The sequence below is a fragment of the Orcinus orca genome, chromosome 3, assembly GCF_937001465.1.
Source record: "Orcinus orca chromosome 3, mOrcOrc1.1, whole genome shotgun sequence".
Classification (NCBI taxonomy): domain Eukaryota; kingdom Metazoa; phylum Chordata; class Mammalia; order Artiodactyla; family Delphinidae; genus Orcinus; species Orcinus orca.
In genome coordinates this window covers 118,221,282-118,249,032 of record NC_064561.1, presented here as the reverse complement: position 1 = coordinate 118,249,032, position 27,751 = coordinate 118,221,282, and the positions used below count along the sequence as shown (strand labels likewise).

At 36.9% G+C, this 27,751-nt stretch overlaps 1 protein-coding gene and 1 long non-coding RNA gene across 4 annotated transcripts in view; one reads left to right on the top strand and one right to left on the bottom strand.

Moving 5' to 3' along the window:
• EDIL3 (EGF like repeats and discoidin domains 3) overlaps nucleotides 1-25,515 on the bottom strand; it is a 429,504-nt gene extending 403,989 nt beyond the window's left edge. For all 3 annotated transcript variants that reach the window (XM_004281631.3, XM_012537379.3, XM_049708303.1), the window contains exon 1: nucleotides 24,950-25,515. In XM_004281631.3, coding sequence (XP_004281679.1) covers nucleotides 24,950-25,016 — 67 coding nt within the window. In that variant the 5' untranslated portion in view covers nucleotides 25,017-25,515. The remainder of the gene's footprint in view (nucleotides 1-24,949) is intronic.
• Nucleotides 22,564-27,344, top strand: LOC117197360 (uncharacterized). The gene is made up of 2 exons (XR_004477935.2): nucleotides 22,564-23,254; nucleotides 24,001-27,344. It is a non-coding gene; the product is annotated as an uncharacterized LOC117197360 (long non-coding RNA).
• Nucleotides 27,345-27,751: the final 407 nt, after the last annotated feature.

Below are 27,751 nucleotides of genomic sequence, written 5' to 3'. Positions count from 1 at the left end.
CTGTTTACTCCATATTGAACTTCAGTTACATTTAACAATTATTAAATGTAAACTCCCTTATCTACAAAATGAGGATTGGATTTGAACCAGAATGCTCGCCAAGACTCCTTCCAATTAAAATACTCAATAATTCAGTGAAATGTATTAAACCTTGGCCTGTGGATAACAGAAGTAAATCTAAAGAGAACTCACCCCCTTCAACTGCCACCACAGGGGAGGGTAGGTTAGTTTTGTTTCCCTAATGGCTGTACAAAGACAGCCTGGGTAGAGGGCAGGACCAGGAGTCCCTGAAGCAGGCCTAACTGGGAAGAGTACTTCTTAGAGGCAGTAGAGTCAGGGGTGACAGGCAACATATGTAACAACGGGTAAACCATGAACACCAACCAATCACAACAGTTGTTGCAACTAATCAAAAGGAAGGGCAGTTTACATGGAACTGCCACACTGGTATCTCCCAGTGAGTATGGACACTGGCAACGAGGCAGGTTGTAGGGAAAAGTTTGAGCTCTGACGACTTACTTAATGTGTAATCTTGGGTAAATAACTTAAAATTACAACTCTGGGTGTGTGCATAGTAAATACTTGTATAATAAGCACCTTGTACATGAATCGGTTGTGACTCTAGTGAAAGCCAAATGAAGTAACGTCAACTAAAACACAGTAGGTACATAATGAAAGCCAAAGCCTAGTCTAGTCTTCCATTTGACCTCAGTGGGCATGAAGGGCAGATGCCAATCTTGGAACAGGATTCTGGGAAGCAAGCCATGTTGGGGCCTCTTCCCTTGTGCTTTTTATGTTGACAATGCTTGGAAACCAAGAAAGGAAGGAAATACGTTTCTAACTGCCAGCGACTCCACCAAAAATAATTTTTAAATGTTCAGCTAATCAATGCTAGTTAAATAAATATCATATAAAAAGGCATTTAAAAATAATTAATTTTATATTTTCTTAGGCTTACATGTATCACAATTCCCCAAATATGTATAATTAAAATACATTCAAGACATAATTTGGTGTAGAATCCCATCTTATATCTTATATAATTTTTGTATCTTAACAATTTTCTTCATTTTCTTATGAGAATTTTTATATCATTGTACTATCTCTAGGTTCATGTTTGCCTCATATTTTTTAAGTACCTAATTAAAAATCACCTATCAAATTCTGTTAAAATGATACTCTGGATATATAGATCTCTGTGTGAAAGGAAAAATGCTTCCAATTCTCAGCAGATGGTCCATTTATCTCAGGCAATATTAAATATAACAATATTTTAGTACTGAAATTATATAGACAACTTTTAGGATAATTTTTAACAAAGTTACAGGAATATTAGTATAATTTCACATCAAAATTAAGAAAAAGGAACACACTCTTGGGAGAAAATTGTAATCCAGTTCATTACCACTATTAAGTTTCTTAAATGAATTGATAGACATATTTTTAAACATACTGTCCTCTAAATTAGTTTCTAATTCAGATAATTCACTCTATGAATGTTTTAAAAATCTTAACCAATCATATAAAAATCATGTGAAAATATATCATTCCCAGGATTCAGGATGCCAAAGCAAGAATGGTGATAAGGAGGGAATGGCCAGGATTATGTAAGTGGGAGAGATGCTCTTGCATCACTATATTAGTTTCCTGTCGCTGCTGTGACAAATTACCACAAAGTTAATAACTTAAGACAAAATACTTTTATTATCTTACTTACCATCTGAAAGAAAGAAATATAAATGGGCTTCACTAGACTAAAATTAAGGTGTTAGCATGACTGCATTCCTTTCTGGAGGCTCTAGAAGAATCTGTTATCTTGCCTTTTCCAGCTGCTAGAAGCTACCCACATTCCTTGATTTGTGAGGTCCCCCTGCATCTTCAAAGCCAGCAATAGCCAGTTGAGTCTATTTCACAATCCTCACTTCGACTCTGCCTCAATCATCACATCTCCTTCTCTGAATCTCCTGGCTCCCTCTTTCACTTTAAGAGCCCCTTGGGCCCAACAGATCATCCAGGATAATCTCCCCATCTCAAGATCCTTAATTTACTCATATCTGCAAAGTTTCTTTCTCACAGATTCAAGGGATTAGGACCTGGAAATCTTTGGGGGACCATTATTCTGTTACCACATCAGATACAGTGTTATTACTTCCTCGTCTATATTATCTTAGACCTAACTGGTCATACTTATTTTCTTCCAAGTAGTCATTATATCAATGATTCAGGAATTGAGTCTTCAAATATCATTTATTTGGCTTTTCGGACCTTGAGAGAACAATCTTTCTGATGTCAGTTCCCACTTTTAGTGGCAGCCCCACTCCCACCCCCAACCCCTGCCCCAGGACTCCCATCAGGTTCTTATCTTTCTGTGAGTAAAATGGGAAGGACAGGATCACTAGGAGCACGGGCAGAGTGTTCACCCATTTCTTTCTCTCCAGGGCTGCTGAATCAGTCATGGCAGCCACAAGGGAGCAGAATTCACATAGAAAACCCAGACTAACCACAAGAATACTCCGTGCAGTCAAGGAACATTCTGCACAGGCAATAATTAGCTCTGGTATACCCTGGAACCTCATAACTTTGAGGTTTAGAGGCCGGTTCCAGTGAATGCGTTACAGATGGAGACTGTGTTCTGGAAATACACCTGGCCTTCTCTAACTATTTAATGCATCTTCTCTTCTCCTTAGACCCTAAGTGGGGCACTTTTCTCTAATCATGTGTAAGCCATAAGGCCACAGAAAAGTGTTCTTCATAATCACAAATATCTACAATAATGTCACGTGAGCAGGTGACACAGAAGTTGCTCTGAAGCAGCACAAGGTTCCCTTTTGAAATTGCTTTCACATATTGTGCTATAATATACTGAAGAACCTAAACAGTGGTAGTTTTTGGTCATTTGAGGTTTTACACAATTTTTAGAAGTAAAACATCTCTCAGTATCAAGCCCAGTAAACTAGTTAAAAATAAAGCTGAGTTTTGGGACAGAATCTAACTGTGGCATGAAAAAGATGGTACTCATTTTATCCTGTGGCTTTAAAAACAGTTCCAAAAGGAGTTTAAGATACCATTTGAACAACTGTGGTATCATTTGGAAAAAAGGAATAAACATCCCTGGGTGATTACTTTGAAGGACAGCACTCACATAGCCATGGGAATTTGGGTTTATTAAGAACTGCCATTTTAATGTTTCTGCTGCTCTGCTCCATATGAATTAATTTTTATGGTTTTTAGCTTGTGGTTTCAGTCTAAGATGAAAAATATGATGAATAAAATTTTTATCAACCATTTGACTGACTAAGACATTACCAGGCATGTCTGACTTTATAGCATTTCATAAAATGTGCAAGGCAGCTATACTCAACACAGCAAGAATTCAGATAAATGTCCTCTCTAGTTCCCAACTTTTGCCCAGAATTTGATCACATAAGAATTTAATTAGATAAATGATATAACACGTTGCTAATCATTTAACGTAAAAGCACAAAGGGCATTTCTAGAATATGCAATTTTCTTTCTGAAATAAATAACAAACCCGAGATTTTAAATTCCAACATTATGGCCCTCTAGTTATATGGCTCATGTATACTGAGGCTGCAATTTTAAACAGGTTGGGAGTCCCCTGAGAACTTGGAAAACTAAAAAATAAAATTGCCAGCTGCTGGTTAAATTATAAAATCCCAACAGAAAAGATTGGCTTTTCAGGATAGCAACAGTTGACATGGAACTAACAGAATGTATAATTGTATCCAAACAAAGAATGTCAGAATGCTTTGGTGGATCAATAGGATTGGGGAAAAGAGGTTATTCATCAGTTAAAACACCCAAACCTGAGAGGCAGAGGCTAACCTTGGCATTGCCCATCCAAGCACTGACCAGGAGAATGGGGGCTGCAGCACAGCCTGTGGGACAGGTTTATCTCTGCTGTGGTCAGATCATCTCAGCCTCAGACCATTAAACATTCAAGTTGTTCAACTAACTCCTTTTATCTAAATCCATAATAAATAAGGAGTGAATGATCAGAAGTCTCCAGTATCTTTTTGTATCCTCAGTGATTATAATTAGCATTATGGAATTAAAAATTCATTCTGATATAACAATTTTAAATATTATATGTACATCTGCGAGATGAATCTGTTCTCAATGCACCTACTGGATGTGTTTCTAGGATGTGTTTCTAGTAACACTGAACTATTACTACCATCTACGGCTGAACAAATACCAAGTGAAAGCAGCTCAAGGCCTGGGAGAGTTGAAGATTCACAGGGGAGCAGCTCACATGGGGCAAAATGATATAAGCTGAATTGAAAAGTAAGGGAAGGCAAGAGGAGGGTTAGTAGAGGGAAAAGGAGAGATTTTATGAGGTCAAAGAACAGGTGTTACAGGTGTAACTGAGTAATTCAGACTCTAATTCCTTTCCAACAGTTTGGACCCTACAGAAATGTGTGAGAAAACATAGGAACAACTATTTGTACAGCCTTCTCCGAATTCAATTAATTCAGTAGGAACCCAGCTAATTTACTTAAAGACTGAAGTTTGACAAATTAAAGGCCAAGGTGTTTGAAGCCTGGGAATAGATTCACTGCCCTCAAAAACATCTCTTAATGTGAAGTGAGTAGATCAATCGAATGCCCTTTATCAGTCATTTCCTATTAAATTAGTAAAGAAGGAATAAGTAATGCCATCACCTGTGTAGGTTATAACCTCCAGAATGGTAATTATCTAAATAAGAACCTCAGTAAACACTGAAAGGAAAAAAGACCTCAGCAAATTTCAAAGTAGTGCTTGGTATAGATCTGAGAAATCTTATCACAGATCCACATGACAAAAAGTAGTCTTTTAGAAGATTTTTACTTCATTTCACTGTGATCATATGTGGTATATCTAAATCATGGGAGGAGACTGGATATAATAATGGCCTCTCAAGCAGGAAGAATGCAACCCCTTTTCCAATAACTCAATCTACCGTTTAATTATCATATAAAGCAACAAAAATAATTTACTTGGGGAGTGGCTTACAGTTATATAGCAAGATTCTTCTAGAAATATTTTTTTCCTAAAATGTTCTAGGTTCCATATTAATGTATTAAATATTTTCGAATGTGCTGGAAAGGTACCAGCAGTGAGTGGCTCAAAAGCATATGTCTTGCCTTTCAGTATAGCTTTGGTCCACTTTCCTAAGTCAATTCTGCAAACAAGTGGTAATAGAAAAAATAGACGATGGGTTTTGCTCAACCTGTTTCAAAGAAAATCACATTCGTTTGGACTTGGTTCAAGAGATTCAGTCAAAGCAAAAGCTTTCTGGTGATAACACTCTTCTGGAATAAGATCATCAACACATACACACACCATCTTTAAGCTTCTAAAGCAGGATGAAGCCTCTGACGATTAGGAGGCTGACTACTCTGTAAAAAGCTAGAAATAACTAAAACTACCATTATCTTTATAAATAGAAGACGCACTTACCTATCTAAGCTGGCTAAAGTGCAATCTTTATTCCTAGGAGAATAAAATGCTCACAGGTACTCTAAATTTCTCTGATTCCATTAACTACTTCCCAGTGTTTTAAAGGTTTTGTCATTTCAGCTTTTAATAGGTCTAATGCTATGAATCTCAGTTTATTTTTCTGGAAACTTGCATATTTATATACTTCAGTTTAAAAAACTTCATTATTAGAAATGTTATTTTTTTTCCAACAGCATTGTCATGTTATAACAGTATTAATAAAATGGTTTTCTGGGAATTCAATTTGTCTATCAAGTATATCCTATGTGCAAAGTGCTTCTGTAAGCACTGTGAAGCACACTGTGGTGCTGAATGATCTCCACTTTTCATACTTAATTCCTGTTTTAAAACAAGATAAAGTATGAGTAATCAATGTAAAATGCTTTATATTTTATAAAACTCTACAAAAATAAAAGGAATTAGTCCTTTTGTTAAATATGGGTCCATACAGATATATAAATGAACAATATCTTAATTGATTGGAAGAGATAAGATTGTTAATATGGCCATCCCTCTCAAGGTGATCTATGAATTCAACGCAATTTAAATCAAAATCCCAGCAGGGTTTTTTGAAGAAACTGACAAGTTAATTCTAAAATTTATATAAAAGTACAAAAGATATAGAATAAAATATATTTAGAAGAAATTACATAAATTCAACCCTTACTATATAGCTAAAGTAATCAAGGCACCCTGGTATTGGTGTAAAGATAAAGAGATTAAAGACACAATAGACACAACCAAGGCACCAAGTCAATTCAATGGAAAAATCAGTCTTTCCAACAAATGGTGCTGAAATAACTGAATCTCCCGATGGAAAAAGTAAATCTCAACCTGCACCTTGTGATACATACCAGAATTAATTTAAGAAGGATCATAAACCTAAATGTAAAAAACAGAAATATGAGATTTTTAGAGGAAAAAAAGAAGACAATATATTTGTGACATTGGGCCGGGCAAAGACCTTTCAGGACATTAGAAACACTGACTCTAAAAGAAAAATATCGATAAAATGCACTTCATCAAAATCAGTAAGTTCTACATCAAAAGACACCATTAAGAAATGAGTATCAAGCCACAGACTAGGAAAAATATTTGCAATATGTATCTGGCAAAGTACTCATATTCAGGATATACACAGAACCAGTACAAATCAGCTTTAAAATACCCAAACAACAGTAACAAAAAGTAATATTTGCAAAAGATTGGACACTTCACAAAAGATACATGAATGTCAAGAAACTCATCTGTCCTCAAATCCTTAGTCATTAAGAAACACAAATTAAAAATACAGTGAGATAGCATTTCATATCAACTAGAATAGCTACAATCAAAAGACTAATACAGTTGACCATTGAACAACAGGGGTTTAAACTGTGGGTCAGTTTTATGTGGAGGGTTAGTGACCCTAACCCCTTCATTGTTCATCAATTGTAGAACAAATTTTGGTGGTGATATGGGAACAATTGGACCCCTCATAAATAGCTGCTGGGAGAGGAAAATGAAAAAATCACTCTGGAGATCTGTTGAATAGATTTTCATCAAGTTAACATATATGTATCTATGATTCAGCAATTACATTCTTAGGTATTCATCCAAGAGAAATGAAATCATATGTCTATGGAAAAAAAACCTTCCATAAGATTTTTCAGATTACTCTTATGCATAATAGCTAAAAACAGGAAACAACCCAATTGTCCATCAACTAGAGAACAAATAAACAAATTGTGCTATATTTATATGAAATACTATTCAAGAATAAAAAGGAATGCACTCATGATATGTGCAATAACAAGGATAAATAAACTCATCATGTTGAGTGAGTGATGCCAGACTAAAATTCTCTCTCTCTTCCCCCATACTAACAATGGTATGAAGTCCAAAAACAGACAAAGTTAATCTATGGTGACAGAAATTTTAAAAAACAGATGTTGGAGAGAGGAGGGGTAAGGATGGAATTTGGCTGGATATAGCATGGGAGAATTTTCTAGGACTATGGAAATATTCTATATCGTGTTTTAGTTAGTGATTAAATGGGCACATACATTTTTGAAAATGCATTGAACTAGACACTTAAGATTCTTATGGTGTTTTGTATATCAAAAAATTTATAGTACCATTTTGTTACTACAAATATATCAGCAATTTTCATAAACCTAAAAAACCAACAGTGACCATTCCAACATAAGACTAATAACCTAAATTGGAAGTCACAAATACTCTGGTTACACAAGAGTTTTCTGTATATTGTTCCATAGCAGCAGTTTGAGTAACACCCTACAATAACAAGCTTATATAGATACATAACAAAATGAACTTAACTTAGGATATATATAAGCCAACTTCCCAAATGAGCAGTAATGTCAAAAGAACCAATTTTTAACTATAAACATGTATTAGTAGATTTCCTGGAGTGGTTTCCACTTAATTTCTGGACTATCAGTTTTGAAAGCACATATCAGTAATATCTTTTTGCCTTACTACACACCTTGATTATTACTCCAACAAAAGAAACAACAGTGTTTAAGTTCCTGGAGTGCAACCAAAGTATACATCAATTCATTTTACTTTAATTTCCTTTTGTAGGAGTCAGGGAACCAGCGAACCATCTGAATAAGCTCTAAATTGTTAAACTGTATCTTCCTCATAGTCAGTGTTTTCCTACAATTTCTAGAATCAAAAAAAAAAAAAAAAAGGTTGATCCAAGCTACACTGTTCTGGAGTGATGGTTTACATTCCTCATATTGCCAAATGACCTAAATATTAAGTTTTCTATAATGCAGTTACTTTTTAAAATGCATACTTTCAGACTGATATACTGACATAAAAGAGCCCAAGAAGTCACTGTTAAACTTTGCATGCTTCAGCGGGCTCTGATTCTAGGCTTTGCTCCTAATAATTGCTTTCACACACAATTGATCCTGGAAGAGTTCTTTATGCCTCTTATTATCCCAAAGTCAATTGACTTATTAATTTATAACAGATTCCCAATTAAAGTTAAACCAGCAACCTGAAACCAACAATGCTAGATTGGTTTACTGTGCAGCTGCTATCAGTAATAACATTTTAAATATTTCAGGGTACTCGAATTATGGGGAACACAAAACTAAAAAAATAATCTCTTTAAAATAATCAAGAAATGTTAATTCAAATTGATCTATACCGCTTCCCAAAGAACATACAGAAATTATTTTTAGCAGTAATTTTGCTTATATTTTTATTTTCCTATTTGTAAAGTTGACTTCTGAATACATTTTATTTTTAAAGCAATCACCAGGTGAACTCTATTACTAACTAAAGAGGTCATTTATTAAGGTATTAAGGTATTTATTCTTCCAATTTAATACTTTCCTTTACAATAAAGTATTAACTTTTTACATATATATAGTATACATTTATATTTAACGGGGGGAAATCTCAATAATGTGATTGCACTTTGGTAACAGAATCTAAGCTAATTCTTGTATTGAAAAGTATCAAGAAATTGCTAATTCAAAAATAAGTTATGGTTTATGATCCATATATAATTTTGAAATTGAGCTTTTTAGAAACAAAATAAAGCATGTTTTTCTAGAAACAATTCTATAACACTAGCTAAAATATTTTAAATGGTGTCACTGCTACTATTTTTAAGGAAATTTGTATTAAGCTATTTTTGTGGACTGGCATTGGGACAAGAAGAAGTTGAAGGTTTGGGTAGCAGGAACACAGCAAGAATGTAGCAGGAACATAGCAGGAGAAAAGATGACCCTGATTCCTTTGGAGGTGGCAATTTTGTCAGGAGGGTGAGAGGATGATTTAATGTTTTAATTCTCTGTATTTGCACGAACAAAACAATTTTCTAAGCCAGCCACTCTAGATCTCAACCTAGGGTTGAAAAAGGCAGGTGAAATCAGGGACATTTGGGGATACCAGCTATAAATATGCCCATTTTCACATGTAGGAGCTGTCTGATCACCACCAGTTAAGTTCTCATAATGCAGTGAATACCTACATATCAGATTTGTCATCATTTCTAGTGTGTTTATGTTCCTTTTCCAAACAACTGTAATCAAAAGTTTTCATGGCATCTGGATATGTTCAGTTAAACATACAAGAACAAATGAAGGGAGTATCATATAAAATATCAGGAATCATCACGACTTCTAATACTAACTTACTCTATAAAGGAATAGAAAACAAAGCAAGAATTTGAAGCTACCACCAAACCAAACAATTTATAGGACAGTTTTCAGGTTCCAAAATCATTCCCAGTATATTGCTTCATTTTCATTTTGATCACTATAATAAGCCTAAAAGACAAATAGTGTAGAGGCTATTATCTCTATTTTTGCCAAATAAAGAAACCAAGAGATTAGAGTTTGCTCAAAGTCACAAGGCAAGTACTTGGTAGAGCCACGAATAAGTTTTTTGAGACCTAAACTAGTCCACACTGCTACAGCAGATGAAGTTATACAAACCTGTATCTACATGAGATTATGTATAAAAACAATAGTAGGATTCTGGTCCCATGATTTTCACTCCTTGATGTTATACACATTAAATATGTTATGTTACATGGCAAAAAGGACTTTGTAAACGCAATTAAGATTACTAATTAGCTGACCTCAAAACAGGTAAATAATCCTGAATCTGTGTATTACCACTGCCCCTTCATGGAGACTCTCTTATAATACTCAAAATAATGTTTTTAACTGTGACTTGACTTGGAAATAGTCCATGTATAATATATTTTCTTGATAAATCTCAACGATTTTAACCATGTAAATCTCATGTGGAATCCTGCTTGCTTTGGCCACGAGCTGATTTTAGTCATAAATGTTACTTTGAAAATAAGTACAAACTGACCTAGTAGTCTTATACCCTAAAATCATTAATGTCTATTTCTTAATTCATCTGAACAAACTGAGTCATTCTGTAGGAAACCATATAGTTCTACATTAATTCTTAAAACATGTTTGTATATCTATTTCTTGTATTTAATTTAAAAGTATTCCCTGAATAGAAAGTTTTTGTTGTTGTTGTTGTTTTTCTGGCATTTTTTTTCCCCCAAAGAGGGGACAGTATAAAAGTCAATTATTTAAAATGCAAACAGAATTATTTTATTTTAAAATCTTTAGCCCAACATGAACTTAATTTTTACCCATTTAGATACATAAGAGATAACAGTTTTCTGAATACTAAGTACTGACCACAGAGACCACCAGTCATGAATAAGCAGATTAAAAAATCTTCATGCTGTAAACTTCCCTATATACCATATTCACAGTTGAGGCCTCTAAAGTAAAATGTGAAATGAAGATAACCTAAAGTATTTTAGAAGTTTCTATCATAGCTTATAAATCAGGACACAACTCACAGTCAATATTCAGAGTAGAGAGTAAGTGCACCTAAGTGGAAAGAATATAAAGGAAGCAAAGACCTCCTGTTGAGTTAGGAGACATTGAAGGCTATTCTACTGCAGATGATACTACAGATTGTTTATGTCCCCTCAGAATCCACATGTTGAAACCTCATCCCCAATATGATGGTATTTGGAAGTAGGGTCTTTGGGTGGTGATTAGGTCATGAGGGTGGAGGCCCCATGAGTACTGTTAGTGCCCTTACAAAAAAAGCCTCAGAGAGCTCCCTTGCCATGTTGACCACACAAGGTCACAGTGAAAACTGGCCACCTATGACTCAGGAAGTAGGCTCTTACCAGACGCAGAATCTGCTGGCACATTGATCTTGGACTTTCTAGCCTCTAGTACTGTAGAAACAAATTTCTGTCTTTTATAATCCACCCAGTCTATGGTATTTTTATTATAGCAGCCCTAATGGATAAGACAGTTAAATACCCCCCGAAATACAAATAAAGCCAGAAACATAACCAAGATTCATTTAGCATAAATTCAAGAATTGCTAGACTTTGTTGATCAGCCAATTTGTCAGATCCATCCGGGTTCCCATCCCCTCCTTACACCATTCTCCTCGGGAATGTGTCCCAAGGTAACTGTCCCCTTTACAGTAATAGCCACAACCACAATTAAGAAAATAATAATAGATAATGTTTATTAAGGTTTATATTGTGCCAAGATCTATAAGCACATTACATGGATTATATCTTTTAATCATTACAACAGCCCTATTAGATTCCTACTGCTTTATCCATAGTCTACAAGCTAGACAAACTGCAGAAGGCTTCAGAGCTACTGACTGTTTGATCCAGGATCCAACTCCCAGTCTATCTGATTCCATTCTCTTAACAACACATTATATTAATATACCTGTAAGTTATATCTCAGTTAAAAGACTGAAGTCTTTTTGATAAATATTGCACCAAAAAGTAAAATAATAATTAAATGAGAAAAAAAATTGATTGGATAAAAATCAATTTTATCCAATCAAAACAATGAATGGATAAACTCCATTCTTTTACCAGTTAATTTTTTATCATAATGTGTGCCAAGCATTATGCTATGGCACTGGAAAGACTACAGTGTCATCATCATCATTATCATAATATCCATCACAAGACAAAAATATTGTTCTAAGCATTTAACCTGCATTAAATCCTCACAATAATCCTAGGAGTCAGGCTATATTATTACTATCCCCATTTTATTTATTTATTTGTTTTTGAAAACTAAGGTTAGTCATCTATTGAAACTGAAAACTCTTGCCTCCTGAGCCTGGGAGCTTTATCTTGTTTTATGTTTCCTTTTCCACTTTGTGGTTATCACACTGTATATAGATTACTGTAATATGTTTCATTTTGCATAAACATGTAACTCTTCGCAAACATTTTAATGCTATATATAATGTGAATAAATTAGAAAATATTCTAATGTATCATATGATACATACTTTATTTTCTAACAGTTTTTTTTAAGTAGTGTTGGAACATACCCAACCATTTGGTTGGAGAAACAAAGGGCGATTCTTGTGAACTTAATTATGATACCAAAAGCAGAATTCATAAAGGAAAATATGGATTATTTTACAAAATAAATTTGTTTTACCTTTTGCATATTAAACATAATAAATATAATATAAAGATAAATGAAACTTGAGACAACATACTTGCAACATGTAAGTCACTTCCTTAATGTTTTTGAACAGTTAGGCTTGACATAAGCACCCTACATAAAAATGAAATCCACTCCTGAAATCCCTACCCTCTCCTTTTAACCTACAAGACAATTTCCTTAGTTTATTCTCTGTTCCACTTCATTAGAATGTAAGCTCTATGTGAGCAAGAATTTCTGTCTGTTTTGTTCACCGTCTGTAATTGCAACACCCAGAACAGTTCTTGGCATCCATCTCTACTTAATAAAATGTTGTTGAATAAATTATAAAACTAGGTGGTATGATCTACTTTATGGTTAAAAACATTACTTTGAGATATTTATTTATTGAAACAAGTCTCTAAATATAGACACCAAAGTGTTACCATTACAACTTTTCTTCAATGAGTATATACTTCAGGTTAAAAAATAATTAAAACTAAAACAAGGATGAGGAAGTAACTGTCCCTCAAAAAAAAAAAAAAGCCAAGGTTTCTTTCTTATCACATAAGAAAGGGCAAAGCATTAGACTTTACCGTTTTTATTCTACATAATCCTTTGCCGTTGTATTCCTGTTTTAGAAAGACACGTCATCTTCAGAGCTTTTAGACTAGAAGTTGAAATCACACAATTACTGGGGTCACAAGCATACAAAAACAAGAGAGAAAATAAGATAATAAGCAAGTGATTATATAAATGTGATTTTCGAAAAATGTGTAATTTCAAAAAAGAACAGTAATAGAAGCTAGTGACAGGGGTATATTGTTTGTATCTATGTGTATGTTGATGCCTCAGTACTTGGAGAAGGTGATCACAGATTCTCTGAGGTTTTGCAGTTTAAGCTGAGGAATGATCTGGGGCAGAAAATGGCAACATATAGAAGGAGATAGCTATAAATAAATAAAGAAATAGGAAAAATACAGAAATAGAGACAGATGATGGTTTCAAGAAGATACTGAATACTTCAAAGGCCCCAAAAGAAATAAATATGCAAAAAAGGTAAGGATAAGAATTTGTACATTGTATTGTTATTTAGCTGATATGTACATGATATTAAAATAGCAATAAGTAGCATAATAACAATTTACAGTGAAGAAATCAGGTTATTCTGAGATTCTGTGGGCAGAGAATACATCATACAGCAGTAATGGTCATCATTCTGAATGCAGAATGAAGAAAAATATAAAGTAAAACTCCAGTGAAGGCTAATGTAAAACAAAATCATGAAATAAAAATGACATAGATAAGTATTACTTGGAAAAAGGTGGTCTGATAGAAAAAATTAACCAGCAAATCAATAAATTAAAAATTAAGATTGTATTTGCAAAATTAAAAAGTACAGACTAATGTGTGTGGTGTTATTTTAGGGAAGCACATCCATGGAATTCCCTGTTGAGGTTTTGGCAAGCCTGTTGCATAAATATGTAGGCTACTTGGACAGATTCCAAATGACACAACTAAAATGATGAAAGGAATGGCTTACAAGGACAGATTAAAGGAAAAATATGTACAACTTTAGCATCTCAGAAACTAAAGAAGAAACGTTATGGTTTACAAATATTTGAAACATGTAAATTGAGGAAAAAGAATTCTTTGTGTACAAGGTTGCATAATTACGAGCATATTAAAAAGGAAAAAAAACAAAACAAAACTTCCCCTAGTGATAATGTTGTTTTCCAGTAAGAACCATTTGGACAAATAATCCAAGATGGGCAAGGATTAAGGCCACCAAGCAGATATAGACATTCCCAGTAACCTAAACTCTGCAGACCTCAAAATACATAGAGGCCTATCTGAATAGGACAAAGTAGGACATCTTCCCATTACCCAGCTATGCTTTAAATTTAGAAGGGATCTTTCCTTGGATTTAAGGCTTTTCTCTGCAATTGTGCTAAAGTGAAAAGAGTCCTGGAATTGGGTCTACAAAACCTAGTTTTGAGTGTTTATCACTGGGAATAGAATTATTCTGTCTATAGCTTCATCTGTCAATGGGGATAATAATAATCCACTAGGTTTTTGTGAGGTTTAAAAGAGCTGTTGCATAGAAAAACATATTTTATGTGCTTGAAAGCATAGCTCTTAGTGAATATATCAATTACCATAATGAGCTCAATGTGTCAAAAGGTGTAGGATGAAGACTGCCAAAGTGCATGATGCCTGGGACTAGGCTATTACATCTGTCTTCCTGCTCTAGAGAAAATCAGCTCTCCTCTGAGTTACTGTCTACCCTGCAGCTCTCTTAATTGGTTACCGTTTTCTCTCCCATAGCTTATAGAGATGTGGCAGGAGTCCCTCTTGTTCCTCAGTGCAACTTCCTGAATATTCTCTCCTTCCGCTCAAAAAAAAAAAACAACAGCAAAAAAACCCTACCCAGTTTTAATTTCATGCCATAGATCTCTATTCCCCAATACTACCCCCCTATTATAGTTATTTCTTCATCTCTGTACCTCTCTCACTCCTTAAAGATTTCTGTTCCTGGTTCACTATCATTCGCTCCAACATTTCTCTTGGTATAATTTTTTTGGGAATTTCAATACCCACATAAATATTTTTTCCATGTGTTTTGACTCACCTCTTCCAATGATCTTGTCTTCCACCCTCCTTCAACCATAACTTACTCCCAAATTTATAATTATCAGTATCTGTAATTATAGTCTAATTACCGCAATGCCCCCATCACCTTACTCCTCATACCATCACTTTCTTTCATGCTCATTCCCTTTTGGACCCACAACTCAACTTTTCAAATTCACCAGGGTTTCCAGTGGATCCTATTACTTCTTGACAGAACTCCAGTTTTCTCATGGCCAATGAGGGGAAAGGGACGTTGGAAATTACCTTAGTTTGAGATTTAAAGAAGCAAAAATAATGAAAGCACGTGGGCTGAAAAATTCAAAAATGGTTGAATACATCTTGAAATGGATAACCACAAAGACCAGGTTGGTAAAGAAGAGAGATAAGAAGAACTGAAAATTAGAGCAATGACAAGAGTGGGTTTACTGGGAATGAAGGGCAAGGAGAGGTAGAAAGACAGAAAATTCTGGCAAGAAATGGGAAGTCTGAGAAATTTAAAGTACTAGTAAATGAGCAAATCATGCGATGAGAAAGTCTAATGAACAGCATTGCCAGTAGGTACCTAAGAATGGAGCTGGGAATCATTTGTGCTGGGAACTTCCAGGAAGTTTAACACCAGAATATTAAAAGGGTCACAAGTTTTTAAGGGAACAAATAATAGAGAAGAAACAAGGTTCTGAAGCCTTTGAGGAAGTTCAGGATGTTGTGATGGTTAGTAATTGGCTCCAGAGAGGAAAGGAGATGTTATAGGCTGATGGCAGGAAAGTGTGAATGTTGTACTAAGAGGCAGTTAGAATAGTTTCCGAAAAAGCAAGTAGTACACCAACTCCTTCTTCTCATCTTGTGGGTCCAAGAACTGAGAAAAAAGCACCAACTATAACTACCTAAAGCAAAGTGGTATAGCAGAAAAGAGTAAAAGATAAGCTGGAATCACAGTCAAGTTCAAACTGTCACTGGTTGCTTGAATTATAGGACATGTTGAATTATAATTGATGTGACTTTTTCAAACCTCAGGTTCCTTATCTGTTAAATGAGATTAAGAATGCCTTTTCTGCTTATGTTTCCTAGAAGAGACATGGGAAATGCTGAAGAAATTTTAACTATTGTTTTTATTATTATTATTTTAGGGGAATAAATATAATAAAGCATGTAGAGGTCCATTTCAACTATAAAATACCATACAGATGTACAGAAGAAGATATTAACAAGGTGATCTCATATGATGGAATTTTCATTATTTTGTAAAATACTTAATGTTAATCCAATTCTAGTTTTAAAAAATAAATATCTCAGTTAAATAACTCTTAAAAGAAACCAGAAGATATAATTTTCTAGCTGATATGGTTTGAGACCATTTGGTGCTTTTGTTTGGCTCAAATTTCTTAATGGGGTTACACAGAAATAAAATTAAATGAGGATGGAATGTAAAGCAAATAAAATACCTTCATTAAACTAGCAGAAATAAAAACCTAATTAACCTTTAAAATCACTATGTCCTACATTATGTATCTGTTAACCTTTAAAATCACTTTTTCCTACATAACGTATCTGAAAATTATAAAGTATGCTTTTACATATCGTACTGAATAACACTGAAGCAATGGAATCCTAGAAAACCAAAATAAATTATAAAAATCATGTTGAAATAAAATTGAATGGCAAGGTTTTGAATCCCTTCCCGAGTACTCCTCTTCTTTTTCCTGTCTTCACTATTCATACTAGTGATGCATTTTTCTGAAAGACACATTAACTCTTTCTGACCAAACAGAGCATACTCCACTCTTTATTTCTGAATGTGAAAAGAAAAGATGTATTGACACTTTACCAAATTAAATTTGAAAATTTTAAAAATTTTGTCCCAATAAATATAATTTACCCCTTCCAAAATATCTACTTGTTAAATAGAAATTGGATATGATGTGTGTGTTTTACAAATAAGAAAATCATTTAACAAAATATGTCCATGACATACAGGATGTGTTACTCACTGAAATACAGCATAGTTCAGTAGTTAAGAGAGCAGGCTCTAGATTTAAACTGGATCCTATTTCTAACAAGCTACTTAGTAGATTATTTATTTGGGAGATTACTTAACCTCTCTGTATCTCTTTTCTCATTCATATGTAAATAATAATAGTACCTGCCTCATAGAATCATAGTGAGAATCAAAGATGGTACTTAGAACAGGGGAACACATAACATGCACTAAATAAATACTATACTTACTAACTATACTTAAGAAAGACATCCTAATGAATGCTCCTTGTTATCTAGCAAGATGCTTAAATAGACATGGTGGCACTCCCCAAATAAAGAGAAGAAAGGAAAAAACAAACTGATGTCTGAAAAATTATTGTTTCTAGATCAAAATTAAAGTTAGCTGGAAATGTTAGAACCTTGTATCTGACAAAGAAATTGATCACTCAGAGGTAGTTTTTCTTTTAACTGAAGATGCACAGCAAACACAGCACTTCTTGTCATGCCTGCATGTTAATATTATGTGTTTAGCAATGCTCTTGCAGGAGTATTGAGAAATATTTTCAAAGTAGTTCACTCTATAACATATATTGTAAAAAAAAAAAAAAAAGTTAATATAACAAGGCGAGAAACAAAGCTTTTAAATTTCCTGGGACTACTTTGGACTTATCTTTTATAACATACTGCTGTTTAAAATATGTGGGTATCTCTCACAGAACACTGACGGGGGTGGGGGCGGGGAGTGGATAGCTCCATTCATTTGGATATATATTGTTTCGGTTTTGTTGTTCCTGTTGCATAGTTGTGTTGTTTGTTTTGCCTTGCACTGCTCTAAGCCCTGGCTCTGTAGGAAGTACAACATATGACACAAGAATTTATAAATAAATATGAAAGCATTTTGAATGGTAATTTGCATTTTGTTTGCCTATAGACAATTTCAAAATGGTGTTGACAATACAAAAGTTAAACTATAGAAAGAAAAAAGATGAATAAACAAACAGGAAAAAGTGTGTGGATAAAATTAGAGTTCAATTAGCATTTGGAGCCAAACATGTGAGGGGAGAAGGGTATCGGAGATGTAAGCAAAGATAAGACTGATGTCTATGATTGGGAGACTGCTCTATGCTACTGGGAGGGATTCACCAATTTATTTCAAATAAGAATATTCTCCAATGTTCCCACTTGACTGTCCCAGTCTTTTCTGCCCAAGGGTCATGAGCCCGTTTGACCTGGGCTGTATTCATATGATCTCCAGTAGCAGTAAAATGTAAATGGTCATCCTGACCTCAGTACAAGAAGAGACTTAAGAGGAATATTGTGCATTCCCAAAATAAATGTCTTCATCAAATACCAAGCATAAAAAAGAATGCATGGTGTCCTAACCCATTCAGAGACCGCTTTCAATCATGCACAAAATCATTTAACAAAAAGAGATTAAAACCTTGGCCTTTCCGTCTGTGGGCTGTTATTACTATATTAAATTAGTTTTAAAGAGACTGATCAGTTTGATACAGACCTGTTTTAGAAAACAGAAAAAAGTAAAGCTTAGATCTAGAGTCAATTTTCTTTCTCCATAGTAACAATCACATTCAAAAGTGCTTTAGTACTCAAAAAGCCTTCACTTAAATTCTTGAACTTAAATCCTCCATTCTACTTCATGCACTATTAAATCTTCTGTTCAACAAATCCTACCCAGCTTCTATCAGCATAATAATGCATATTTTAAAACAAAATAGTAGTACCTTTTCTTCTAAAATATTACCAAATAATTGCAGGGCATCTTATCTGCATTCTGAGATCTATTTCTTTTCTACAAAATTGAGTCCTCTGTTTTGTAATTTGTACCTTCATTTATTTAGGAGGAAAATCAATAAAAAATGTATAACAACATATTATCTGAAATGATGGGAAAATAAAGTTTCAAACAAGCACATTCTTCAGATATGTCTCTTTCACCTTTAAACAGGTTTTTTCAAGCTTAAACATTTTGGACAAAATCTCTTCAATAATGCACATATTTCACTGCCTTTGTATCCCCCAAATGTTGAACATATTGCAGTGAGTCTTTGTCTAGGATGCAAGATCAATACTGGTATCAAATACAAGCATATTCTCTCACAGGGTAATGCCTTTTGGCCTTTAAACATAGCCCCTCTCCCACCCCAAATAAATGTTTTTTTCTAGTTTTTTACACTGTAAGGTAGCTCTGCTTTTACATATACTTTTTCAATCTCCTCTTTGTCTAACAGCTGCCAGGTTTTATTGCTCTGATTAAGTCTGACCTATTACCTCATATGTCTTTAATTTTTTGAATTCAGTTTATAGAGAGCCCAGGAACTTAAAAACCAAGAGAAATAGACTTTTCTATATGATTTAAGGCCGAAATGCATTATCTATTTTAGGTGGTCAGGAGTTTTTGATGTTTTCTCCTAGGTTCTCAGCTCTGTGCTACAGGCAAAGCAAGATACTTCTCTACAAGTGGGGTGGATATAAGTTATTGCCCAGTTGATAGTTTTAGGCAGGATACTGTGATCATATCAAGGTGTAAAATCCTGAGTTGCTCCATAATTCAGATCCTAATTTATTTCTGTTTATGTTTTAAACCTCAGGATTTAGTAGTAGAGGCTTTAGATTGTCATTTTTTTTTCCTCACAAGAAAGCAAATTGCAAATGCCACAGTGTTTTGGAGATTTGCAACCTTTTAATAATGATGACAGAATTTTATAGTGGATGCTGTGCCCTAGTTGCTATCTAGCAAGGAAATGTTGGGAGGGGGGTTATTTAAGGAGGACTCTGACACAGAAAGGATACCACTGGAGACAGACTGCTTGACATGATATCAGCGACTTTATAAAAAACAGAGAGAACGTGTAGAAATGGTATGACGGTGAATCTGTAACACTGTTTTAAGGGCTATATCAGCAGATGCTAGAACTAACTTTTGAGGAATGGTTCTCAGTTAAGGATCAATTAGAAACAAATAATGTCAAGTCACTGAAAGCTATTGAAACACAATAGGCACATATATAAGGAATAATAACTGGCTTAAATGGGTAATGACAAAACTTTATCATGTCATTTAGTCTCTTTTGGCCAGTGACTTAAGTTAGAAACTTACAAGTTTTAGGAACCATACACTTTACCACTGTGACAGAAAAGGATAAGCTGTAATCTCTTCCAGTACTTTAGATCTATACATGTAAATAGTTGAATATACATCCACGTAAATCAATATAACAAGTACTTACTTCTATGTATAAAATTTACAGCTGGTATGGAGAGTAAGCTTAAAAGTATGCCAAACATTTCAGTAATAACTGTTTTACTACAAGCTCCTCATAGCTCTATGTGCATTTCCTTGGAAGTTACTCAGGAACCCCCTGAGAAATAATGGCTCAACCTAGACATATAGTTATTTGTGTGTGGCAGTTAGAGCAACTCTGCTTCCAAGTTAAAATCCTGTGGTACAAGCAGCACGTCCTTACAACTCACCCTCCCTCTCTTTCTCAGAGGAGCACTGAAAACTTTAATAATATCAGTTTCACAGAGAGTAGAAAGTCACTTTATGTGGATTTGCAGATTAACATTTACTACTTTACTTCCCCCGCCCGCCACCCAACATCTTTCCTTTAAAAGATCTCCATTGATTATCCTGACACCTGCTGGCAAGGGCATAGTCGATGATCCTAGTCTACTTTTCCCTTCAACAATTCCCCCAAAGCAAAGACTGTTTAGAGGTATTTTCAGTAACAATTAAGTGGTAATTCATTCAGTGTAAGTATTTATAGTACTTAATTTTTAGCATTATCACACAACCATGAGAAAATTTTCAATAATCCATTTCACGTAGCCAACAACTTAAGTCTTTATATATAACTACATGTTTGCTTTGATTAACCAAAAGATATTGTAATCATTATATGGGCTGTGATTTAAAAAACAAAAACAAAAACATGCTAGACATCTTCCTTAAAAGACAGGTAAGAATTAAGTAATAGGAATGGCTTGGCTTTGGTTTTCTACTATTTTTTTTTCATCATAATAACATCAGTTTGCAAACTACTTAGGAAATAAACTCAAACTCATATAAACTCATAGGAGTAAACTGATTAGCCTGAGAGAAGCCATACCATTAATTACATATTTGCAAAATTTGCTGTTTGTTTCTCAGTACCCAAGTGTTCTGATTTACTCTGATTTGAACTGAGTTCTGAAACCCACACTGTTTTTCGTGGGTTTATTTGGCAAGGAATATAATGAACCTACATCATAAATGATACTCAAATCTATTGGCGCCTGCAAGTATGTTCAATAAACAACAAATACAGGCCATCCCATTATTCAAAACCCTTCAAAAGATGAAAAGTTCTAAAAATAAATTACCTAATTAAAATTTTTATCTTAATCAGTGAAATTACGAGTGTGGACTACTAATTTAGAGTCTAAAAACTGTCAAACTTATACTTTGTAATGGTTTTGAGCAACCAAGCTTTTTTAGTCTAGTCATGTATATGGTATCCTCATTTTGTGAGAAGGAAAAATCGTATGTATCTAACAAGAAAGGAAAATTTTATGAAAATATTTATTAAAAATACCCTATATCCTGAATACATGTTTTATATAAACACTGATCTTAAGATATTTGAGAAAAATACAAGAGAGTTTTAATTTAGAGAAGAGTTCAGAAGTAAAATACATTTGCCTGGTTTTGAAGATCTTTGTAAATTCAAGACTGCAGAGGGGAGAACAGACCATTTCAATTTTTTAACCCTTAATTTGTATTATTATAAATGTTTTCCCCAAACAATATAAATTTAAAACAAAAATACATTTCAATTCTAAGAAAATATTTCAAAAATAATTAGAAAAAACTTTTTTAGGACCAGAAGGGAAAAAATGTGTTTTGTATCATAACAGTGGTCAGGGCTTTCTTTGCATTAGTGTCAAACTGTACCAGCAGGATATTTTATCTTCAATTACTTATTATTTTTAATTCAGTATTTCCAAATTATTTTTTTAATGTTTCACCTGGAATCTGCAGCTGGCATTGATTTTTAAAGTATAAAATTAATGATCATGTAAATCAAGTAATGAAGACACTAATGTGTAATAATTTTTTTAAAGTACAGTAACCTGTTATTTCAGCATCGATATTGCTATACTAATCATAGAAGCATGGGTGTTTTTACCTCGAGTGAGACTGTTCAGGTACTAACTGATCCCCATGTAGAATTAACTAAAAATCACCATTGATTAAAAAAGGAAATGTGAATGCCAATGATTCATAGTATTTAGGACATGTCTAGACATTTTTAAACAGTGCCATTTGCTTAAAGACTTCAGACACAAACTGCAAGCACAGGGACAGATTGCATAAGATGTCACGTGCTTGCTGCAACTGTATGCATGTAATTGGATTTTTTAGAGCAACCCATAACAATGAATAATTTAAGAGTTAATGAAATATTCAATCTGACTGATCCACTGGTTTAATTTTAAAATAAAAACGACTAAGAAAAGGAATTACATGTCCTTATCAAATCCCAGTCATTAATATGCGTAAATTGCAACCCACACGGGGAAACACCAATTTATAAAACGTATACATTAGACAAATGATATCTGGGGAGGTGGGGTGGGAGAGGTGCAAGGTAAATTCTCATCGTTAACACTGGCCTCAGTAAGTTTGCTCAAAGTTTAATTGTTTGGAGATGTCACGCAAGCTGTACTCTGCCTTTCTGCAGAGCTGAGGGAGAATAAATTAGAAAGGTGCAAGTTTAACAAAAAGAGCTCGTGGAAAATGGTCCATTTCTTTCCTATCCCTCTCCTCACAGGCCGTCTGGACAAAAAGAGAAATCTACGGAAGAATGTGGAGTACACACTGCCCAGCATTGTCTAGGAGACGGAAAGAGAGCCCAGGCAACACACCAAGAGTAAGCTGTGTCCTGGGCGTGTGTATCTTTGGACAGCAGAGCTTCCGGCTGCAGCGAGACGGGACTCACCGCGCCCGAGGGCTCCAGCAACCAGACCTAGGGAGGCTAGCGCGGCACACAGGTTAGATATACTTTCTCCTCCTCCACCTGCGCCGCCCTCCGCCTGGGTGCCAGGAGTGATGATGGAGGCGATGGTGTCAAGGAGTAGGTGCCTGTGAGTGGGTGAGTGTGTGTTTTCGGTTTGGGGTGGGAACGGAGGCGGAGAAAGGAGGAGGGGAGGGGAATGCCTGCCGTTCTCCCTCTCCTTTCCTGCTGAGGGATCAAAGTGCAGAAGGAATCCAGACGGGGAATGAAAGAAAGGAGAAATATCGGTAGTGGAAGCACTGTCTTTTTCGTATAGCTGGGGCAGTCCGCAGTGCAACTACAGAGCCATTACCATTCCTTAACCTTCAGTGGAGTGGCTGGCTGCCTGTCTGATAACTGGAAGGGCACATAGTAAACGCGGGCGAGGCACACACCTACTCGCAGGGGGAAATAGCCACATTCTGGGGGAGGGAGGGAGGGAGGCCGAGGAAAGGTGAGGCCTGGATAGCTACTGATAGGGCACCGAGGGCATCTGGCCAGGAACACCCGGCTTCTTAGGCAAATAGTAGCCCTAGAGTTCACAATTTTCCTGTGAAACAAATAGACGGATGGGTGCGTGGATGAATGGTGTAGAATATTCATTCAGCGTCTAATCTCAAATGGATTTGAGTCAATGCATTTTTTAATCCAGCCACATTTTTTAAGAGGCATAGCATTTTAAACCCTGTAGTGCACTCAGCTCTCCACTTGAAGCAGCCTGCGGAGGGTTTCATTACCCACTGAACGCATAGAAGGAGCCGCCTGTATATGTGGGCGCAGAAGGGACTCGGGTCCGCCTCGAGCAACCTACCCAGAGTCCCTGCAGCTCCCCCTGCCCTTTCCAGGCGCCAACTTCAACGCCAACGCGAGCTTAGATGGAACCAAGACCAAGGCTTGTATCGACAGGCCATCCTTCCCAGGGACCTGGAAGCCAACTACGCAACTCAGCAGGAGACTCTTCAAAGTCCTGTGTTTTTGGGTTTTTTTTTTTTAACAGACTGGTTTATTTCATGCAATTCATGAAAACCACCGCCAGACCACCTCTTACAACTTTTCCGCTCTTGGGCGGGGGCGCCAGGGTTGTCTCGCAACGCAAGATTCCCTATTACCAAGAGTTAGGCTCCTACCAGGAGGGTATGCTGAGCAAAGCTTGAGGCCCTTTGGGCTACAGGAAGGGCGGGTTCCTGGGTTTTTTTCTGCTATTGGTGCTGCGCCTCCAGGATGGGGAGATGGGAGAAAGCCAAACTGACTTATCAGACCCGTCTCCACCGCACCCATCGCCCAAACTCCCAGCACCGGTTTCGGATTTGCAAACTGCTTGGCGTGGGCCGGGCACCAGAGCACAGCACCCTGGAGGCGGACAGCCCTAAGGCACTCTTCCCCTTTCCACTCCTCCACTCCCGGGGCACGCTCGCTTCCCTCGCTCCCCAGCGAAAGCCCCGTCTGGAGCCGGGAGCCGGCATCACCCACACTGCCCAGGGAGGGTTCGCGTGGCTACCCGGGGGCCAAGTAAGCCGTGGAAGATGTTTTCCCTCCCGCCTCCCCTGCATCCCCGTCCTTCCTCGATCTCATCTGGGTACCCCACACCCTCTTCCCGGCTCAGCCCCGCATACTCCTCTCTGACTTTGCGAGCACTTTTCCTGGGCACACAGGGCAGGGCGCAGCCTCCTCTGTGCCGCCCACGGCGCTCGCCACCCCGGGAGCGCCCGGGGTACCTCCTCCAGCCCCCTGCGCAGCGTTTCCCAGGGGACTCTCTGCCTGTCCCGCAACCGGCGCCCGGGGCCGTCGCCTCACCTTTGCAGAACTGAGGGACACCAAGGCTGAGCCCAACCAGGAGCCAAGCAGCCACCGAGCGCTTCATGATCCGTCTCTCGGACGTGACCCCGCTGGTCAGGGGTCCTAGTGGAGGGTAGTGTCGCTGAGGCTGCACCGCAGGGCAGCGGCAGACCCCGCCCCGACAGAGGATTCAAGAAGATGTCTTTTTCCTGCAGCGTCTCCTTAAACAAATTCTTGGAGAGAGCAAGAAAGAGTGGCGACCAAAGAGAGGAATCTTTCTTCCCCTTTTGCCTGCGCTCCGGGGCGCTGGGAGGTGGGCGAGCTCCGGGGAGTCGCCAGCGGGCTCAGCCTCCTCTGCGGGTGGGTCCCAGACGAGGCGCGGCGGGCGGGGCCGGGCGCCGGCGGCGGCTCGGGGTCACCCGCGCTGGCGGACCCGCAGACTGTGTGCTCTGCTCGCGCCGCCGCGGCCGGCTGCGGGGCTTCTGACTTAAGAGAACAATGAAGCGTGAGCAGGCGGGGAGCGAGGGAGCGAGCCGAGAGCGCACTGTGTACAAACAGAGGCGGCGTGCGTGTGAGCTTGAGCCTCGCAGGCGCCCGCCCGCCCCGCGCGCCCCTCCTTCCTATTCCCTCCAGCAGCCTCCCCCTCTTTCTCCCCCCCCCCCCCACCACTACCCCCCAGAGGTGGCTCCTTCTGCTGGAAGAGAAAAGGGAGACAACTGCAGCCACACCCTGGCACCTGCCACCACCTCTGAAGTTCCTACAGTGCCTGTACCTTCTGCACACACGCCAGAGACTCCGGGGTTAAGGGAAGCAGCCCTTGGTGTCTGAGATTCTCTTGGTTTCCAGCACTGACTTTATAATTAACCACGTCAAGGAATCCCCTGAAGTCCCGTTCTCTGCATAGCCAGAAAAAGAAGTTAAGAGATTTTGAAAAGTGGCTCTTGGGGCACAAAGCTGCCCGAGAGACAGAACGCTGCAAAGTGAATTGTCCCGGATTCCAGGAAATGCAACCTAGTCAGCAGCCAGCCTCTAATCAGCTAAGACAGGGCTGCTCTGCTGCTGTTCTGGCTGCACTTTGGTTGGCTCTAGGGTTGGGGAGAGAGCCCTGTGGGCTCCTCTGTCCACCGGGGCAAAAAGGTGAAGGCACAGGGCAAGCCAGTGGGAGGCATACATCTCCTCAAGGAGGACATCTGTTTCAGATGAGAAATAGCGGGGCGAGTTTGGGGACCGTGCAAGAAAATAAAAGGCAAAGACAGATTCTTGAAGCATCACCATGGTAGATCAAATTTCGCTGCTACCCACCAAAAGCAATATAAATTGACTGGCTTTTCGCAGTCAAAGTGGCTGAACCAAACTACAGCCCATGGCTTACAATAGTGTTTTCTCCTCTGTTTTCCATTTAAAATATTTGCTTAGGGTACATGGATTCAGCTCTGGCAGTTGCAGGTACCAAAATAAAAACAGCCTTTTTTTTTTTTTTTTCTTCCTTCTAGAGAGGGAGGTAGGGAGAGAGACAGAAACACCAGCAAAGAAACATTGAAGGAAACATTCTTGAAGGCAAAGATTTGAAAGGAGAATGTACTAAGAAAAAGATAGCAGAGGACAATTGGTCATGCAATTCATCTCCTTTTGCCTCCTTGACTCCTTTAAACTTCAATTTCTACCTTCCTTTGGAATTTGAAGTGAGAGCAAGGATGTAAGGCTGATGGAAAAATAACTGCATACTGCCACCGAGAAGTTAAGGTACCGCTGGCAAACAAACAAAAAAACAAGAGCAACAACAAAAATTATTTGAAAACAAGGTTTGTTCAGATCTCATGTTTGGTGGGGGTACAAGAACATTTTTTAAAAAATGATTTTGCTAAGGGAAAGAGGAAGAATCATTTATTTATATTCTGTTTTCTTGCTTAAAGCCACAGATGTTAGTGTAACGTACCACTGTCCAGAGCTGCAGCAAAGCAGTTTTAAACAAGCAAATTCCAACTTTCTGTCACATCACTGTTACTTAATTTTAAAAGTATGCTTTTTATCAGTCATGTGGTGGCATGTCCATCATAAAGTATCTCTTTAACTTTTTGAAGTGTGATGTTTAATATTAGTTTTAAGGTATTATTTCTAAAACATAGTACTAAATCTCAAAAACGAACAGACAGACACTACTATATATATGATAGGTAACCAACAAGGACCTATTGTATAGCTCAGGGAGGTCTCCTCAATATTCTATGATAACCTATATGAGAAAAAGTCTAAAAAAGAATGAATATATGTATTTGTATAACTGTATCACTTTGCTGTACACCTGAAACTAACAAGACATTGTAAATCAACTATACTCCGAGAAAATTTAAATAAATAATAAAATAAAATCAGAAAACAATGACTGTGATGAGACATTAAAGAAAAAAATTGTGCCAAGAGTTTTGTTTATTTTCCTATTTATTCCCTGTTTATTTCCACTTTTCTGGTAATATATGACCTCAGTAGTCATGTTAGAAAGTTAAATAATTTTTTTGGCAACAGTGTATGTTACTAAAATTTTCTTTCTTTTAGTTTAAGTTCTTAAAAAAAAAAAACTCCAGGAGAGCATAAAACTGCACTAAAATTCATATTCTATGAATTGTGACTATAAAAGCCATTCTGTATTACCTGGTAGTCGACTTGTAAAATATGTTGCCAGTTTAATACCTCTACTTTAAGTCCCATTTCCAATCTAAATTTAACACATAATCTTAGATTCATACCTCCCTGTACATAGTTACCCCTTTTTCCCCACTTATTGATAATCATCATGTACTAATAAGCCTTTCATTTTGAAAA